This window comes from Gobius niger (assembly GCF_951799975.1).
Source record: "Gobius niger genome assembly, chromosome: 17".
NCBI classification, from domain to species: Eukaryota; Metazoa; Chordata; class Actinopteri; order Gobiiformes; family Gobiidae; genus Gobius; species Gobius niger.
The window spans coordinates 18,441,635-18,460,006 of NC_136868.1; the positions used below are offsets into that span (position 1 = coordinate 18,441,635).

Genomic DNA, 18,372 nt, shown 5'->3' on the forward strand with positions numbered 1-18,372 from the left:
CACCATGACTTGAATCATATCATGAACCCCGGCACTATAAAGCCCGGGAGATGTATGGAAACACAACATATGTGTCTGTGTGCGTTGGGGGCGGAGTTACTGTTCAAGAATTTGACCCAAGAATCAGGTTGGAATCTCAGCTGCGAAAACATACCTTCCCCATGACTACCGTCCGCTGCAGCCAAATGCATTTTCTGAATATCTCTGTGTGATTAAGTCCTTAGTGCCAAGGTGTACAGTCCCATTAACACATCTTTGATCAAAAATACCAGCTACAGCATAGTTTTAATCGATGTGAAATCTTGAGGGTGAGTGGGGCCTCGGGACATGCGCCTCAGTGCCCTCCGGATATCTGATGTCTTCTGAAGCTAAAGAGGGGGATTAAAACGATGGGAGAAATGGCTTGTCCAATATAATCTAACTGAACAAACTGTGTTCTAAAGGGGAATGCCATTATCAAATCGAATAACAAAAACAAGCATCCTCAAAATGACATAATTATAGTGTGTTTTTTAAATTAATATTGCTGTTTGTAGTTTTTCCAAACTTAGAAGACAAAGATTGTCTCAGCAGTCAATTCAGCATGAAAATAAGACCGTAACCAACCGCTCCCAGATTTACAGCTTATGTTCTGGCCTATAGTGGTCCTGGGAGAACCTTGGTCTGTCTTTGCATGGGATTTCCTAATGTCTTCATTGACTGTGGAAATAAAACATGCCCTCTCTTCTGGCATGTTATTAGACTTTATTAGTTTTGAGCACTGCTTGTTCCTCGTGCCAATGGGGCATTCCTCTGCAGGGAGTTCACTGGCGCTGTCCTGGACTCAAACATCTGTGCTTCTCACCGTTCTGTTCCATTACCCACTGAAACACTACACCCAGAAAATCAGCCCAAACTCAGTCAAATATTTATTTATAAATCCACACTGCAAGAGCTCAAGGGTCCTGGATGTGCCTGAAACCAAACACTGAAGCTGACACTGAAACTGATGGAGTCTGTGCCAGAACACACTTAACACATATTTTAGATGTAACCAGTCTTGTTTGAGTATCATGTGTTAACATATTTTACACTGCCTGACCAAAATTGCCACAAAAAGTCACATGTTCTCAATAATATTTCGTTAGACCACCTTTAGCTTTGATTACAGGACACATTCACTGTGGCGTTGCTTCAATAAGCTTCTGCAATGTCCAAACATCCAGCGTTGCATACATATTTCCTCAAAATCTTGTATTGATGTGGGAGACTGCGACCGCCTTCTCCAGCACATCCTAAAGATTCTCAATAAGGTTAAGATCTGGACTCCGTTGTGGCCAATCCATGTGTGAAAGTCTCATGCTCCCATAATGTGAACCAGATGATTCCTGGTATTGTCATGTTGGAATATGTCATCGGGGAAGAAGAAATCCATTGATAGAATAACCTCATCACAGTTAAATCCAGGTGGCGACTTTTGTTTTGTTAGGCATTGTATTTACATAAAAAAAAATATTTCACACAAACTAGTCTTGATCGTTGGTGGACAGATTAGTCAAGGGTTGAAATGAACAGAAGCCAACAGCGAAGCACTTTTTTAGCTAGTACAGAGAGAACCATATGTTTACATAGACTTCATAAAAAGACACATTTACATTTTTTCTCACTGTCTAACATGAAACCAGAATAAACTTTTTCCCCCCGATAAATCAGAATATTAAAAATTATTTATATTTGTCAAATGAAGCCTAGGCGTTAATTCAACCTGGGACACTAATTTCAGCATCATTTATCTACAGCCAATGATCTCTTCCGAGAGGGCCACACCTCCACCACAGGCATCAGCGTAAAGAGCTGCACCTGTACCTGCAGCCAATCAGCACCATTGGTCCCACTTTAAGCTTCCAGCAATCGTGGATCATTCGCTTCCCAGCTGCGCTGCGACCCACCTCCGCCCCATCTCCTTTTCTTCTGCCCACGGCTTCTACCTGCAGCATCTTCATGGGTCTCCTTTAACGCCACCAGCGTCCAGGCTTCAGGGGAAGACATCCCTAACTCCAAGCTGTTCATCCATACTGACTTTCATACATACATCGATGCCTATACCACCGGGGAATGATTGCCAAAACTAATACACATGTCAATAAATCTTCCTAATCGCTGCTTTTGTCTGTTTGAGTCTATCCAGGTTGAAATGCCTGAAGAATGAGAGTTAGAATTTTCTACACAATTTTTTATTACATTTAACCAAACCAAAGGTTTACATACACTAAGATTACTATACCTTTGAACAATTTGGGAATAGCCCAGATGACGATGTCATGACCTTGGAAGCACTAGTCTGGTTCATCCATGGGTGTAATTTCAAGACACTTGAAGGTCCAGGTTCATTGGTTAAAACAATGATGATTTCCATCATCACTGTATGTCATCTGATCTGTATGATGCCTAGTCATCATACAGATCAGAGATGACCGTGCTGTGTCTGAAATGTGAATATCAACCCAAGAACAAATGCAAAAGACCTGGTGAGGAGGCTGAACCTGGTAAGAGTTTGGCATTATCAAGAGTGAAACAGGTATACTGTACCGACATGGGCTGAGAGGGAACTCTGTCAGGAAGAAGCCCTTACTCCAAAAGAAACACAAAAAAGACAGTTTGGAGTTTTCAAACAAAAGACAGATGAAGGACATATCCTGTGGTCTGACGAAAAAAAAAAAAAATGCTATTATGACCATCGTCACGTCTGGAGAAAAAAGGATGAATCTTGCAAACCTGAGAACACCATCCCAACTGTGAAATACGAGGGTGGCAGCATCATGCTGTGGGGCTGTTTGCTGCAGGGGGGACTGATGCACTTCACAAAATAGATGACATCATGAAGAAAGAACACATGTGGAAATATTGGAGCAACATCTCAAGACATCAGCGAGGAAGTTAAAGCTTGGGCAAAGATGGATCTTCCAAATGGACAATTCCCAAAGCATATGGCCAATACTGGTTACAACGTGGCTTAAGGAAAACAAAGTCAATGTTTTAAAGTGACCGTCACAAAGTCCTTATCAAAATCCAGTTGAAAATGTATGGGCAGAGCTGAAAAGGCATGTGCACCAAGGTTCTGTTTGGAGGAATGGACCAAAACTCCTGCCAACTATTGTTGTTGCTATTGAGAAGCTTGTGGAAGGAAATCCCAAAACGTTTGACCCAAGTTATACAGTTAAAAGGCAATGCTACCAAATATTAATGAAATGTATGTAAGCTTTTAGTTTTATAATTTTTGTAAAGTAATAAAAAAAAAACATGTAGAAAACAAAATAAATAAATCTCTCATTCTTTTCTCATTTAGCAAAAAGATTTTTTTTTAAATTCTAATTGACCTAAAAAAATAAAAGTTAATTCTGGTTTCATGTCAGACAGTGAGAAAAAATGCAAATGTGTATTTTTATGAAGTGTACGTAAACATGGTTCCTGCTGTAACTGTATTCACACTCGTCACCTTTGACAGTCAAGTTATGGCTACATTTGATTTTGTATGGAATAGGAAATACATATGGCTATAGGCTTTTTATACCAGAAGGGTAAGGTAAAATTACAGCAGGAATGGGGTAAACTTGTAAAAAAAACAGGAAGCAGAATAATAAAGAAAAGAATGTATTGCCTAGTGCAATAGTGTGTTGATTGCTGTACACATTGACAGTCACAAATCATCAAACCCATAAACGTATATCAGAAGAGTATGGTAACATAGTAAATTGCTACATATGTTTGGTGTTAAAGGGGGGGTATTATGCAAAATCGACTTTTTCAAGCTTTCCATCATGTTATTATGTCATTCCCTCATTAAAAACATGCCTGAAGTGTTGCCTTGGCACATTCACGTATTTTTGAGTAATCTGTAAAAACTCTGATGGCGGCCATTTTAGGGATAGGTTTGCCTGAGTCCTCCTAGGAACGCCCCCACCTCCTGGAGACGCCTCCGAGCTTTCATCACCAGCCGAGTAACCAACCACTGCTCCTCAGCAGAACCCCCTCCCCACTGATGCCACAGACAGCATGTGGAGGGGGCGTGTCGGAAAGGATCAGAGGTTCTTAAAGAGACAGAGGCCTATTTCAAGACATTCGCTACAGCCATTTTGAGAGAGACATTGTAGACAAGGCAGTTATTCTAATTTACTGCAGTTACAGACCAACAGAAGGTTTGGTCATCATTGTAGTGTGATATAGACTGGTGCTATGTGATTGAAAAAAGCATAATACCCCCCTCTTTAATTAGGGTTTTCTGTTTGTTACTACGGAATTACTCCAGACAAGGGTTGGGTACCATCACATTCTTTTTGATATTGGTTCTTTAACAATACTTGGTTTATGATACAGACACCTGAATGATACCTATGCTAAAATATTTGTCATATAGAACCATAAAAGACTATTTCTCTTTTATAATTTATTTGAGTAACTTCCTTTAATGCTGTCCCTGGATCAACAGGCACTTGGATTTCTAAAGCTCTATTTTTTTTTCTGTACCTGCTTTCGATACTTTTATTCTCTCCGATACCAGTGGTACCTAAACTTTTTTCTCCGTACTGGTTTTGTTAAACAGTGCCCAGCCCTCCTCCAGACTGCTCCTGCCCCCTGGAGGCACAAGATCAGGACCTTGGACAGCGATGTTTACTAAAAGTCATAAGGTGTGTGTATCATCATTTCATTCTCTACGTTTTGACCAAGAAACAACAATAGGATAAAAACCTCTTGCATTTATTCCATTGCTAAACAAATATTTACAAACATGTACACGTTACCATAATTTGACATCTCATGCTCACTTTGTACAAAACTGTCACAGACTGATTAAAAAAAAGTTTGAGATGTACAACATTTTCAGTTTTATAATGTGAAAAAGGTGTGGAATATGAGGCGCGGCTGGAGTTGTCCTCATTAATTGAAGATGTGTTTAGTCTAAAGTGCCTGCAAAACATGACAAGAATTTGGTATTTTTATTTTTTAAATCACACAAAAAAATCCCCAATTTTGCAGTAGATTTTTAATACAACAACATTTAAATTCACTCTAGCAGCGTATGAACTAGATAATATACAAAATCAAGGTTTAGTGACAAAAGACTATTCTTACCTTCAAGAAATGCAAACTCGTCTATGGCTTCAATTGCATTGTCTAAGGAAGCAAAAATGAGAGATAAGTTAAAAAAAAAAACGGAATAAAAAAATAAAATCATGATGGTGAAACGCTCACCTAGGTCTTTTCGCTGTAAAGTTTTGCGTTTTCCTTGTTGGGCATAGACTAAGGCGTCTTTGGCAATCATCTCAACAAACAACTCCTGAAGAAACAAAGCATCACATTTTAGACAAAAGCATCAAGATATTTATTTTGAAATACAGACTTTTCAAACTCCCCATTTATAATAAATCTAACTGATAATAAATTATTACAAAGAGACGAAGATATTGAGTTCTTTTGTAGAACACATGTTAAAACGTCAGTATCTACATTGAACGTAGTTTAGTTCAGCCATACTATAAAACTGCATAACTTTGTAGCGGGGTAGATCTCCATGGAAACATGCCCTTAGCTCATAACCTGGACCAGGCTTAGTTACCAGCTAAGAAGACGGCTCTTTGACCAATCAGAGGAGAGGATGCTCTGCAGTGTGTGGAGGGGGGTGAGGAGGAGCAGAGAGGGAAGAGGAGGAAGCACCTTGAGCAGAAGTCCTTTATTTGAAAGTATGCATGGATTTCATGAAGCAGTGATGCAGATTTTAGATGTCTACATGAAAAAGGCGTATTTCTTGTCCACAAAATAGTTAGAGTGCTACATTTCAGTTGTAAATTAAAATATTGTGAGCAAATGTGAACATACTCCTTATGTGCTGCTTGACTCAGACTCGTGACGTTCATGGCGCAGTAGAATATATTCGTCATGAGTTTAGATCAGAGATTTTGATATTCAGATGAACTTAGCACTGACGCCTCCGGTTTCACATGAAATACACACAGATCCTCAGATCTGCAGGGTTAACTTAACCGACCGATATCGTGCTTTGTAGTAACACATATAGGAACAGATCCAGGGCATGTTCAACCTGCTTCATCATAATACAGACCTCCAGTGGAAGAAGGACTAACTAAGAGACATTAGAAAAATAAAAATTGAAAGTAAAGGAAAAAAAAAAAATATTTTTTTGTATTTTCTTAATAGTCCATTCTTAGTAAATATCAGTACCACATCATTTTATTTTAAAAGTCGGAAAGAGTTCAGGTTAAACTTATTTATAAAGCACATTTGAAAACAATTTCAGTTGTTTCAAAGTGCTGTACAGCTTATGTGCTGTATAAACATAAAAATACACAAAAAACATATCTAAAATAATGTACATTGGAAGATCCACAACGTCTTAACTACACTGAATTAAATGCCAGGACTCATTTTTCTCCACTTTCTTTTTTACTTGAGTTACTATTTGGTAACCACTTTTACTTCTACTTTTAAAGTAACTTGAGTAAGTTATTGCCAACTCTACCCATCCCCTCTGAAACTGCCTCACATTTAGACATTTCACTGCAGGCTCTTTCCCAGGTCTGCCAGGCGACACAGACGGACATTACGCATCGTTTTTACCGTGGCTTTAGCGATGATGAACACGGACTCCTGACTGGCCAGAGACACGTCTGGGTCGGTCTTCATCAGCGCCTTGATTCGGGCCAGAGGAAGTTTGGACAAGCGGCCGTGTCCGGAGGTAGACACGGGCCCTGTTTGCGGTGGGCTGCCCTCTTCTTCTGCCTCGGCCCCACGACTCTCCTCCTCTGCCGGACACCTCAGGCTCTCCGCTTCGTGCTCCGCGGAGGCCACAGGCGACGCCACAGTAGCAGCCATTGTCCGGTTATTAACAAAAATACTACTTTAGAAATAAAGGAAATTAAGTGTATATTTAGCTACATGTCAGAATTAGCAACAACCAACAGCTGCACTTTGCGCTCGCATGTGCTTCCGGGTTTTGTGATCGGGACACGCTGATTGGATGATCACTGTAAACTACCGCCCCTTTCTCTCCCGCCAAGTAATTTCTGAAAGTTGATTGGAACAAGATGGCATCAGTCTTTTTTTTTAATTTTTTTTTTTTTTTTTTATTTACATTAAATCATATATACATATATATACATATTATTTACATCTTATATTCATAAACATTCATGTTCGATTCGTTGCTATGGCGACGTGAAAACAGGAAGTGACCTCCCTCTCTCCTGGTGCAGCTGAATTGTTTGCCTTTTTCAGTGAATTGTTTGCCTTTTTCAGCGAACCACGTTGCTTTTCTGGATACTTTTGTACATCTTTGTCGTGTTTTTGTGGAGGTTTGGTGGATTTGTTTACTTTGAGAGTCCAAAATGGTCCTGAAGAAAGCAGCTTTTTGAAGGTAAACAAACTGCTAGCTTATCAGCTAAACCCATTTGAGATCTACAAACATCTTCTTCTGAGACACTGAACAGTGAAGAGGCACCAAGAGCCCCCACACCTGCAGCACGGAGGAGGCGTCACAAGAGGAGCTACAGGAAACAACAAAAGGGACCAATGAGGAGATGGTGATAGACTGTGGAGGGAGCTGTGCAGGAGGAAGAGGAAGGACGAGGTGGAGCTGACCAGTGCAGGACACCACGCTCTGAGACGGGGACAAGCCCAGGAGGCGGTGCACCGTTTCAGATGATCAGAGGAGACAGAGGGCAGCTACAGTTTCTCCATCCTCCAAGGTCATGCGGGTGGAGTGGCTGAAGGACAACGAGATCATCGACCCGGCCGAGGACAGGAACTTCTACATCACCGTGGACCACAACCTGATCATCAAGCAGGCGCGTCTGTCCGACACGGCCAACTACACCTGTGTGGCCAAGAACATCGTGGCCAAGCGCAAGAGCTCCACCGCCGTGGTCATCGTCTACGGATTTCCCATCAACCAGTGCTCCTCCTGTGACCAAAACAGTGAAGATGGCGGCCGCGACACAACGATCTTTCACCAAAGAAAAAAAAAAAAAAAAGAGTGGTGCGCACTGAATGGGTGCTGCTGCCGGATGCTCTCTCATCGAATGCAATTTCTCCATCTGTGAGATCAATAAAGTACCATCTTATCTTATCTTACTTTACTTAAATGGCATTTTACAGGTTCCATTTTTGCAAGCCATACTGTAAGTCTATGACAGAGACATGAGAGGACAAAACAACACAAAATAATAATAAAAAGCAAAACAAAAAGAAATAAAAGAACACCAATTGAACAGAAATGAAAATGACAGCATTAATGGATCAATTCTTCATACATGTTGATTAGGTGTATTGATTTTTTGTTTGTTATAGATGGCATCAGTCATCTCCTCTGTGCATCAGTAATCATCATCATTGATCATGGCAACATTTATACATCTGCAATTTTAATCCCAATCCTTCACAGTTATGAGTTTAAAAGTTATAGTATGACATTTACCTCTCATAATTAGGAGTTTGCAGCTCACAGTTTTGAGACAAACTCATAGATAGATAGATAGATAGATAGATAGATAGATAGATAGATAGATAGATAGATAGATAGATAGATAGATAGATAGATAGATAGATAGATAGATAGATAGATAGATAGATAGATAGATAGATAGATAGATAGATAGTGTGCTGATCTACGCGGGCCTGTCTATTTAGCAGGAGTGATTAACTTTGTTTGAATTGATAAATGTTTTATGTTGAAGACAGCCCATAGTCTCAGCATCAGTTGCATGAACGTGACCTGCAAAGACTTATTTTTAAAAGTGTGTGTGCAGCATTTCCATCATCATACTGTTGATCTACTGAGACGTCTCCTATAAGTCCGGGCTAATAGGATTGTCAGCCCTGAGACTCCATTCACATGTTCAGTCTCAGGCCCGGACACTGACGGACAAACATGAAGGACCCACATCTACCTGGTAAATGACTGTTTTGAATTATTTATCATTACTTTTCATCACCAGAGAAAAGGGAATGGTAAATTATTATAGTCATCAAATAATTAAGAGATAATTTAAATCGTTTTTTAGCTTTTGTTATTATTAGAGCAGGGTCCCACGTGGGTGTTGGGACCGCCTGGGGGGTTGCTGGACTCTGAGGCGGGGGCCGTGAGATGATTCCATGACAATATTTTACAGAATTTGATGTATTATTTATTAAACACAGTATATTTTGCAGAAATGTATCCAAATATCAACATATTGTGCCCAAACCATAAGCCTGTTTTGCACCTTAAATTACTGTGAGTGTTGGTTACATTTTGCAGTGTGGGGGGGATGGGGGTCCCGACTCCCGAGTTGTTGGTCCGGTGATTTTGGGGGTCACGGTCCGAAAAGTTTGGGAACCCTTGAATTAGACATTCATTTGAAACATGTTGGCTTCTAAAAGTAAATGTATATAATCACTTATTGTACTATAAAGGTCTTAAAGTTGATCTTGCTGATTATGAAATCCCCGTTTAGCTTAATAGAGTCTCAGCGAATAGCTTCAGCGAATGAAATGTGATTTTTAACTTTCATTTGTTTAACATTTAGGAGTCATTTGAAAAGCAAAACTCTCTCCTGTGTGTGCTAGACTGCCTGCTGAAGTAAAAATAGCCTTGAACAATCAGAAGTGACCCACTAATACTGTCTCTAAAAGAAGTTAATCCTTACCTCTCTGGGAACTGTGCTCGAGCAAAGATTATTTTGACACACAGCAGGTGAGGTCATGTACTTTTATAGAAACCACAAAGAACTAGTGCAATTTCACATAGTGCTAGTTTATCAAATATTATGTTATCATGATGTGAACCCCCTAAACCAGTTAGTATCCTGACTGGTCTAACAAATGCTTTGGGGCAGTTATTGAGGGACATATTTTACTTTTGTGTTAAAAACTAAAGACAGGAAAGGTCGATGTTTTCGGCTGTTATCCAACAAAACAGCCAGCACATATGAAATGATAATAATAACAATAATAACAGACTTTCAAAACTTCTTCTTCCCAACTCAATGTTAATAATCCAGCAAAGTGACCATACCCTACTTCACTATCTTCACAGGTACATGAGAACAATGAATATGAATGAGTAGTCACCTAATGTGCACAGAGGAGTGGTGTGTTATACAGTATTTTTAAGGTCAATACTTAATCCCATTATTTCCTCCTATAAATAGTCAGGGGTTGGGTTTATGTGTTGGCTATAGAAGTTATTATCCAGTTTACCTTAAACCAGAGCGAGGCTGAGTGACTTATAGAGGCCATGCTTAATGTAAAGAGAGGACACCAGGTCAATCCTCTTACCCATCAGACCTTTATGTTATGTTAACGCCCACCTCACCCCTCACATAACACAGTCTAAGCACAACCAAGGCAAGTAACCTGCTTCTTTCTTTCCAGCCATCCAGCACCGACTATGGTCCAAGCAGAAGGCCACCAAGACACCCAAGGAGGAGTCCGTGAAGGTGGATAAGAGTGCCAAGCCTCCTCCTTCGCCGGATCCGAGTGCAGGGTCGCCGCTGACTCCAGCCGAGAGGATGAGGCAGTCCCCGTTTGAGAGGGTCGTCTACGACATGGCTCATAATGACAAGATCGCCAACGAAATTATGCTGGGACGCCGCATTGGATTCTACGAGCTGAGAGGAGAGATCGGACAGGGCAACTTTTCTCATGTTCGACTGGGGATCCATGCGCTCACGAAAGGTCAGGATATAATAATAACTGATAAAAAACATACTTTAACAATCTCAACACAATAATTTGATTCATTTTTAAAAGGATTTGACTCATAAGTGTAGCATGGTTTTCTTTCAAAAATATGAATTGAACAACTAAATATTATGTCAATTTGTTATTTTTCCATGTCAACCTTTTAATTTTTAAATTATATATTTAACTCTGTGTTTTTTTCTTTTCAAACACCTCAAACCTCCAGAGAGAGTTGCTGTCAAAATCATGGACAAGATGCGTCTGGAAAAAAAGAGTAAGCCCTATGTATCTTCGGAGATCAGCTGCATGGAGAAGGTGTGCCACCTGAACATAGTGCGTCTGTACGAGGTCATCGAGACCAGCAGGAAGCTGTATTTGGTGATGGAGTACGGCAGCAGCGGTGACCTGTTCTCCAGAGTCACCAGCAGAGGGCGACTCAATGACCTGGAATCCAAAATGATCTTTGCACAAGTGGTGTCTGCCGTCAAACACATGGTGAGCAGTGGTGTGGTCCTAATCCCTGTAGGCGAGTGCACAATTCAGCCTGCTTGCATAACTTTGTGGCAAGTTCATTCATCATTGCTATTGTTTGAAGCTTTTGAACGTAGATGTATAAGGTAGGTTATTATGTGTTATAAGGTTATTATGTAGAGAATGTTAGTGTCTATTTTATATGTTAGTTTGGTGTCAGTAAAACAAGGGACATTTCCTGATGTTTCCCATTAATAGAGGAGACTATGACTATGCCCACTGCCACAGAGTCTAATTTCTCTAGCCCCTCAGAGCTTTAACACAAAATTATAAAGTTTACCTACTACAGTTTAATGAAGACAGAAAGTAATGTAGGATCACTGACGCATAGTCTCAGATTGTTTCATTTAATTAAGAATCCGAGACCCACGACTCCCTGGGGTCCATTCTTAAAATAAAAGTAGTAGAATTAGCAAACTGTGGGAAACAATGCAGATTATGTAAATATTTTTAATTATTTCCTCTGACAGTGATTTCACAAACTTTTCACAAATGGTCAATAAATGTCTTATAACTCAGGAATTGTCCTATGTGCATGATTGCGTTATGTAACCATCATATAACTGTTTTTCAGCATGAGCGCAACATTGTCCACAGAGACATCAAACCCGAGAACGTTTTCTACACAACCAGCCACTGCGTCAAAGTGGGCGACTTCGGCTTCAGCACGGAAAGCGCGCCCAACGAGCTCCTCAACAGTTTCTGCGGCTCCCCACCCTACGCCGCCCCCGAGCTGTTCAAAGACAAGGGCTACATCGGACGCTACTCGGACATCTGGGCTCTGGGCATCCTCCTGTACTTCATGGTGACCGCTGCCGTGCCCTTCTTTGGCGACACCCTGAACAAGCTGAAGCGCTGCATCCTCCAGGGCAGCTACTCCATCCCTGAGTACGTGCCAGAAGAGTGTCAGATTATTATCAAAGGCATGCTTAGACCAGTTCCCAATGATAGACCCTCAATTGCAGATTTGCAAAGCGGCCCGTGGCTCTGTGGGATCAAATGCCCGCCCCAGTTCGCCACATTACCCCTCAACCCGGTCCACTTTGGCCAGGCTAAGTCCGCCCTGTGTGCAGAGGAGCAGGAAGTCAAACGTTTGTTAGAGGATCTGGGTATAGTGACTGCTCACTTTCAGAATAACCCCTGTTCGGACTGTAGGAGCCCCTTGACCGGGACGTACAGAATTTTGCTTCATCGGGTGCAAAAGAGGAAGACTGTAGAGGCAGTGGGGTACGCGGCACTTCACCCGGACGAGTACAGGAGGCCGAGGAAGTGGTCTGCGACATCTTTAGACAAGCACAATCCATCTGCTGTGTGTGTTATACTGTGAGGAATCCGCCACTGCTGCACTTTAACTTAAACACTGTGGGAAAGTAATGCAGTGTGCAACATGTGACCTCTGCTGTTTCAACGTGGTACTGCAGTCTACATTGCCATTTTTCCTCAACCCTGTCAAATGGTCAATGGTCAATGGTCTCAACTTATATAGCGCTTTTCCACCTACATTAGGCACTCAAAGCGCTTTACAGCAAGGATCCACTCACCCATTCATACTCTCATTCATACACCATTCATACAGACACTGGGGGCAATGTGGGTGAAGTGTCTTGCCCAAGGACACAACGACAATGTGCACTTTCAGGAGGTGGGAATCGAACCCCTGACCTTCCGATCATGAGACGACCTGCTCTACCATCTGCGTCACCGTCGCCCCGGGTCAGGTGGGTTGCCAGGTAAAGTGAGCACCCAGCCAAATTACTTTACAGCATCTTTTGTTAAGCTCGGCATGCAATAAGTCCTATGCTTTATTTTGCATATTTTGATATTACAATGTTTTTTCAACATGTAACATGCGAAAGCGGTGTGAGGTTTGCAAAGTAGATCAGAGTGGTTTATTTTTTGGAGAGTCACAGTCACGCCAACTTTATTATTGCTCAATTGTAGCCGCTTTTACAAAGTAGCAGCCAACACATCTGGTAAACATGTCATGATTCTCATTGTTTTAAATGGAATCCATATACAGTTTATTTCACCAAAACATAGTACAAACTGTCAGTGGCTTGTAAATAAAATGTAACTTCATTGTTATCATCACAATTATGATTTAATCAAAGCATCCAAACACGTAATATTACCCCATTTACCCACCTGATGTTGAATGAAATAAATGTGTACTTGTTAACAGTGAAAGCTACGTAGATTGAGTGTTATGCAACACTCTGTGTTTGGGCCTGTCCCGCAGGGTGAAGCACCTCTCCTTTGTATTAGGTTTTGCATCAGCAGCTACAGCCTCAGCACAAAGGGATCACTGACGCACATCATTCATCAGTCGAAGTATACCTTCATCCTGCTTATGAAGGATAAATCTCCCATACAATCCCACGCTGCAGCTAATCCTTATGAGAATATGCTCTTAAGACACGCTCCGTCACAAAAACATAAACATCTTTCAATCAAAGTACACAGTAAAAGTTTGTTTATGCTTCTATGGACTTTCTGATGCTTTTGGTGCTTTAACACAATGTATGAAATGCCTTCAGACGTAAGACAATTTAGAATTATATCTTTAATCATTTTAAAGTTTGCACCACTGTTTTGCACAGAGACTTGACTGTTTGCACATAGACATTTTTTGCATTTGGCCTGTATGTCTTTTTCTTTGTGAATATGCAGTATTTATCGCTATATTATAAATAAAGACCTGGACAGTATCTGCTGAATTCTGTTCTGTCTTTTTTACACAAGACGTTTATCCATTAGGACTTGACAGTGTTGTTTTGCTCACTGAAACTTTTTTTCTTAATCAGTTACAGGCTTATTAAGGTTTTCCACTTGCCAGGATGTGTGAGACACTGCAGGTGAATTGGAAAAAGCAGGGCAAGGCATCTTTATTTATACCGTGCATTTCATACACAAGGCAACTCATTGCGCCTTACAAAAAAAGATAGTGCAAAATTACAATCAGGTTAAGTTAAGGCAAAGCACATATATAGAAACATTAAGACATACACACCCAAATTGATATTAACAGTGTTACTCGATGGAAACCAAACGGCTTTGGCTGTATGAAGCTATCGATCTTTTTGCATGCAACATTTATTTACAAAAGATGAAAGATTGTGGCCTTGTCAATGTAATAAACACTGTTTATGTTTTGGAGTGTGTTCAAGGCTTTTGCTGAATCTACTAATGATAAAATATGATAATTTAATGCATTTGTGAACGAATGCTGCAACAAACTTTTGTGTGAGCTTAAACAGAATGTTGTTGCCGCCATTATTTACCTCCGTCGACATGAACCTGTAATGATCGAATTATTTTGTGGCCGGACATTTTGCAGAGGTTAATGCGCTGTTGACGCATGAAAACATGAATGCACTCTGTGTGTGGCTCAAACAGATGATCAATGTCCGGATCAGAGCCAAGAAGACGTCTGGGCCTGCGGTTTATTTGCTCTTTATGTTGCAGTTAAAGTGCAACACGGTGGCGCAGTGGTTAGTGCTTGTGCTTCACAGCTAGTAGCTCCAGGGTTTGACGCCTTCACGGGGCCTTTCTGTGTGGAGTTTGCATGTTCTCCCAGTATCTGCGTCGGTCTTCCTCCGGGTACCACTAAAACATGTACAATAGACCAGGATGAGTGAGAGCGTGTTTGAGAGTGTGAGTGTGGGACAACGTGTTTACATGAGTCCCATGTGTGTTCATTAACAAAAACTGTCCAAATAAACACATAAATAAAATAATAATAACAGAACATTTAGAGATGTGCTTTGTTCATTCAATGTACAATGGGAGGAAAATGTAAGTGAACCCTATTTCTCACATTTCTGCCTAAATTGGTCATGAAATGTGGTTGGATCTTTATTAAAATCACAAGAAAGAGTAAGCAGTGTCTGCTTTAACTAACACCACCCACACAATTACATGTTATATCCTCATTTTATTCTATAACATGTACACATTCACAAGACAGCATGGAATAAGTGAGTACACCCTTGGATTCAATAGTTGGTTGACCCTTTCATTGGCAGCAATAACTTCATCCAGACGTTTCCTGTAGTTGCAGATTAGACATGCACAACAATCAGGATGAATCTTGGATCATTCCTCTTTACAAAACTGTTGCAGTTCAGCGAGATTCCTGGGATGTCTGGTGCAAATGGTTTTCCTGAGGTCATGCCACAGCATCTCACTGGTGTTTAGGTCAGGACTTTGACTGAGCCATTCCAGAACACAAATGTTATTCCTCGGAAACCATTCTGTAGTGGATTTACAGTGGGTTGAAAAAGTATCCACCCCTTTAACTCAGCGACATTTTGCCATTCTATGGACCACAAACATAAATATATTGAGCTGAAATATTATGTGATGATTTCTGAATGATCACATGTTGCCCAAATGACTAAATAGAGTCTAACTGTGTGTTATCTAATGTCAGTTCAAATACAGCTGCTCTGTGATGGTCTCAGAGGTCTGTTAAGGGACAATTGGAGAGGAGACAGCATCATGAAGTCCAAGACCACACCAGTCCAAATGAAGTTTAAAGCTTGGTTAGGTTATAAAAAGATTTCCAAAGCTTTGTACATCTCTCAAAGTACAGTTAAATACACCATCCATAAGAGTCTGGCATCACTGCAAACCTACCAAGACCCGGCCATCCTCCTAAGCTTACTGACTGAACAAGGACAGCACTGACCAGAGCTACAGCTCAGGTGGGGGAAACTCTACACAGGACATTAGTCGTACACTGCACAAATCTGGCCTTTATGGCAGAGTGGCATTTTTAAAAGAAAACCATAAAGGTCCCGTTTGCACATGTTTGTGTTTCTTATGGTTTGCTTTTAAAAATGGCTTCTTTATATATGTATTGTAGATGTGTCCACAGAGCTGTTAGAATGTGCCAGTGATTTCTGTTAGTCTTTAGCTGACACTCAAGGTTGATGTTTTTTCCAACATTTGTCAAATTAGCTCATGGAGGATCCTTAGCCAGGGGGTTCAGTTACTTATTTCACGCTGTCCTGTGAATATTTACATGTTATGGCCAATAAAGATATGATAACATGGGTGGTATTAGTTGAAGCAGACACTGTTTTCTCATTGTTATGATTTTGATAAATATCAGACCACATTTTATGAAGAAATGTGAGGAACTCCAAAAGATTCACTCCCACTGTAGTTAAGGACAAAGTGTCAAATATTTAACAAATACAATCATGAAGTGACACGCTCAAGACTAGACAATTGTTTTATCAAATTGGATAGTAATTAGTTTAGAATAGTACCATTTTGAAATAAGATCTGGATGTATTAATACAGGACTGATAATCTCTCTGAAAAGTTAAAGACAAACTGGACTTTTTTTTGCCTTCATGTGCACAAACAAAAGCCCACAATTAAAGTGAACGGCTGTTAAATGCAGATGGTTGATTTGTACAAGACAAGAGTTTATTCTGATGCCGTTTGTGGTTTACATTCTCTTAGTTAGTTAGTTAGTTAGGTCTCATCAATTGGGAAATGCATGTGTTCATCTTTATCTTAGTTTACAAACCACTCGCCCTAAGTGTGAAGTGGTGAAGACATTTTCTTAAAACGGGTCGCATGGAAATCCCTCCTTCAGACACATCCGCTCTTGTTTTTAAAATGTTATATAAACTCCTCATTCCTTATCTTAACCCTGAGACCGCGGGCTGGGCCAGTGTTGTGTGAACCACAAGTCTGTATTTGTTTATAATTGCTCCTGGCAAAGCGTGGAGATTACGGCTTAACTGCTCACATCATAAAACATGTAGAAATGTGTTGCAAAATATCACACACTTGGCTCAAACAAACATAATTTCCTTTCCATCAATCATTTTTGCTCTTTGTTCCAATGTTTTAACTCATTATTGCACTAATCCTATGTTTACATTTCCCGTGCATGAGCAGACTCTTACATATATCATTGTTGCTCCTTTATGTGTAACGGTCCAGATGAAGAAGCAATGAACTTTGGATAGTTTACTGCACTGTTTCCTAACCAGGGATGCGGTGACCCCGGGGGTACTTGAGCTCTTGGCAGGGAAATCATTTCAGAGTTGTTGAAAAAGAAAGTGAATGTCTAATTCAAAGGAATGTTTGTTTTGATGATTTTTTCCAGTAAACTGTGATTTTGAGAGTAATGTACTCTTCATTTAGAACACAACACATGATGAACGACTGAATCATCTTAGTTTATTTGGACGTTTAACCCCCACCGGAACCAAGCACATTTTCTCCAGTTTGGCTTTACCCAAATCTAAAAACATCTTGGAAAAAAAGCGTGAAAAACGAGGAGAAAAATATGACAAAAAAGGGACAAAGAAGCAACAAGAGACAACAAAAACACAATGAAAAATGAATCCAAATAGCAAAGGCTGCTCTTTTAATACGCTGGAGCAAAATAACCTCTCCATTTGTTGTATATAAAAGGTGCTGACCCTGTAGTTTGGATACTTTCTGTCTGCACTCCAATGTTAATCCTGCATATATGGATATTATATTACTTTGTGAAGTAGATATTTTACACAAGACAAAAATTAGAGCTTGTTTGGCCTCAACTTTGCAAGATCAGCTTATAAATCCTCCCTTGATGAACAATCATACAAGTTCTCACAACTGTTTTCCCTCAAAGTCAGTTTAGCAAAATGTCAGATCTGAAGCTGACCCAGTTTGGATCCAAATGACCACAACTTTAAACTATGTGTGGGCCCAGAGCCGCTCATAAACTGGCAACTCACCTCACAGTTATGTTCCCTCACAAATGTAATAGGGAGTCAGACCCCCTCCTCAGGCTCATGTTTGCTACCTTTGCCAAACTAGTATCTTTCACTCCAGAGGAGACTGAGTCATTCCACTATACTGACAATAGTCAGTCAGCCTTCTCTTTGAAAGTTTGAAAAGAGTGGAACAACATCCCAACAACAATCAGAGAAATCAGCCTATAGCCTACGACAACTCTGGCATATTTTACAGTTGAGCTGTTATGTTAATATGCACTGTCCTTGCAAATCTTTGACTCTGAGCTGGCGTTTATTCCACACATTAAGAAAATCACAAAGATAGTTTTTACCATCTAAATAACATAGCCAGAGTCCGCCCCATTCTCTCTCGGGCCAA

General features: G+C 40.4%; 2 protein-coding genes across 2 annotated transcripts; one reads left to right on the plus strand and one right to left on the minus strand.

Annotated features, from left to right (window-relative positions):
- Positions 1-4,746: 4,746 nt before the first annotated feature.
- On the minus strand, positions 4,747-7,001 carry pole4 (polymerase (DNA-directed), epsilon 4, accessory subunit). The gene is made up of 4 exons (XM_079575215.1): positions 6,613-7,001; positions 5,230-5,314; positions 5,110-5,151; positions 4,747-4,944 (listed from the first exon to the last, which is right to left on the minus strand). The coding sequence occupies exons 1-4, from the start codon at positions 6,865-6,867 to the stop codon at positions 4,931-4,933; spliced, it is 396 nt and encodes a 131-aa protein (XP_079431341.1). The 5' UTR covers positions 6,868-7,001; the 3' UTR covers positions 4,747-4,930.
- Positions 6,716-12,695, plus strand: LOC306977048 (serine/threonine-protein kinase NIM1). Its single transcript, XM_079575214.1, has 5 exons — positions 6,716-6,856; positions 8,799-8,942; positions 10,405-10,707; positions 10,940-11,208; positions 11,819-12,695. Exons 2-5 carry the CDS (start codon positions 8,921-8,923, stop codon positions 12,569-12,571), a joined length of 1,347 nt encoding a protein of 448 aa, XP_079431340.1. The 5' UTR covers positions 6,716-6,856; positions 8,799-8,920; the 3' UTR covers positions 12,572-12,695.
- Positions 12,696-18,372: the final 5,677 nt, after the last annotated feature.

Bases quoted from the DNA above. Each gene is read 5' to 3' on its own strand.
- pole4 (XM_079575215.1), bottom strand. From the start codon at position 6,867: ATGGCTGCTACTGTGGCGTCGCCTGTGGCCTCCGCGGAGCACGAAGCG. The intron at 5,315-6,612 runs GTAAAAACGATG...TTGTTTCTTCAG, and splicing joins TCATCATCGCTAAAGCCACG to GAGTTGTTTGTTGAGATGAT. The intron at 5,152-5,229 runs GTGAGCGTTTCA...TTGCTTCCTTAG, and splicing joins TTTACAGCGAAAAGACCTAG to ACAATGCAATTGAAGCCATA.
- LOC306977048 (XM_079575214.1), top strand. From the start codon at position 8,921: ATGAAGGACCCACATCTACCTG. The intron at 8,943-10,404 runs GTAAATGACTGT...CTTTCTTTCCAG, and splicing joins GAAGGACCCACATCTACCTG to CCATCCAGCACCGACTATGG. The intron at 11,209-11,818 runs GTGAGCAGTGGT...ACTGTTTTTCAG, and splicing joins TGTCTGCCGTCAAACACATG to CATGAGCGCAACATTGTCCA.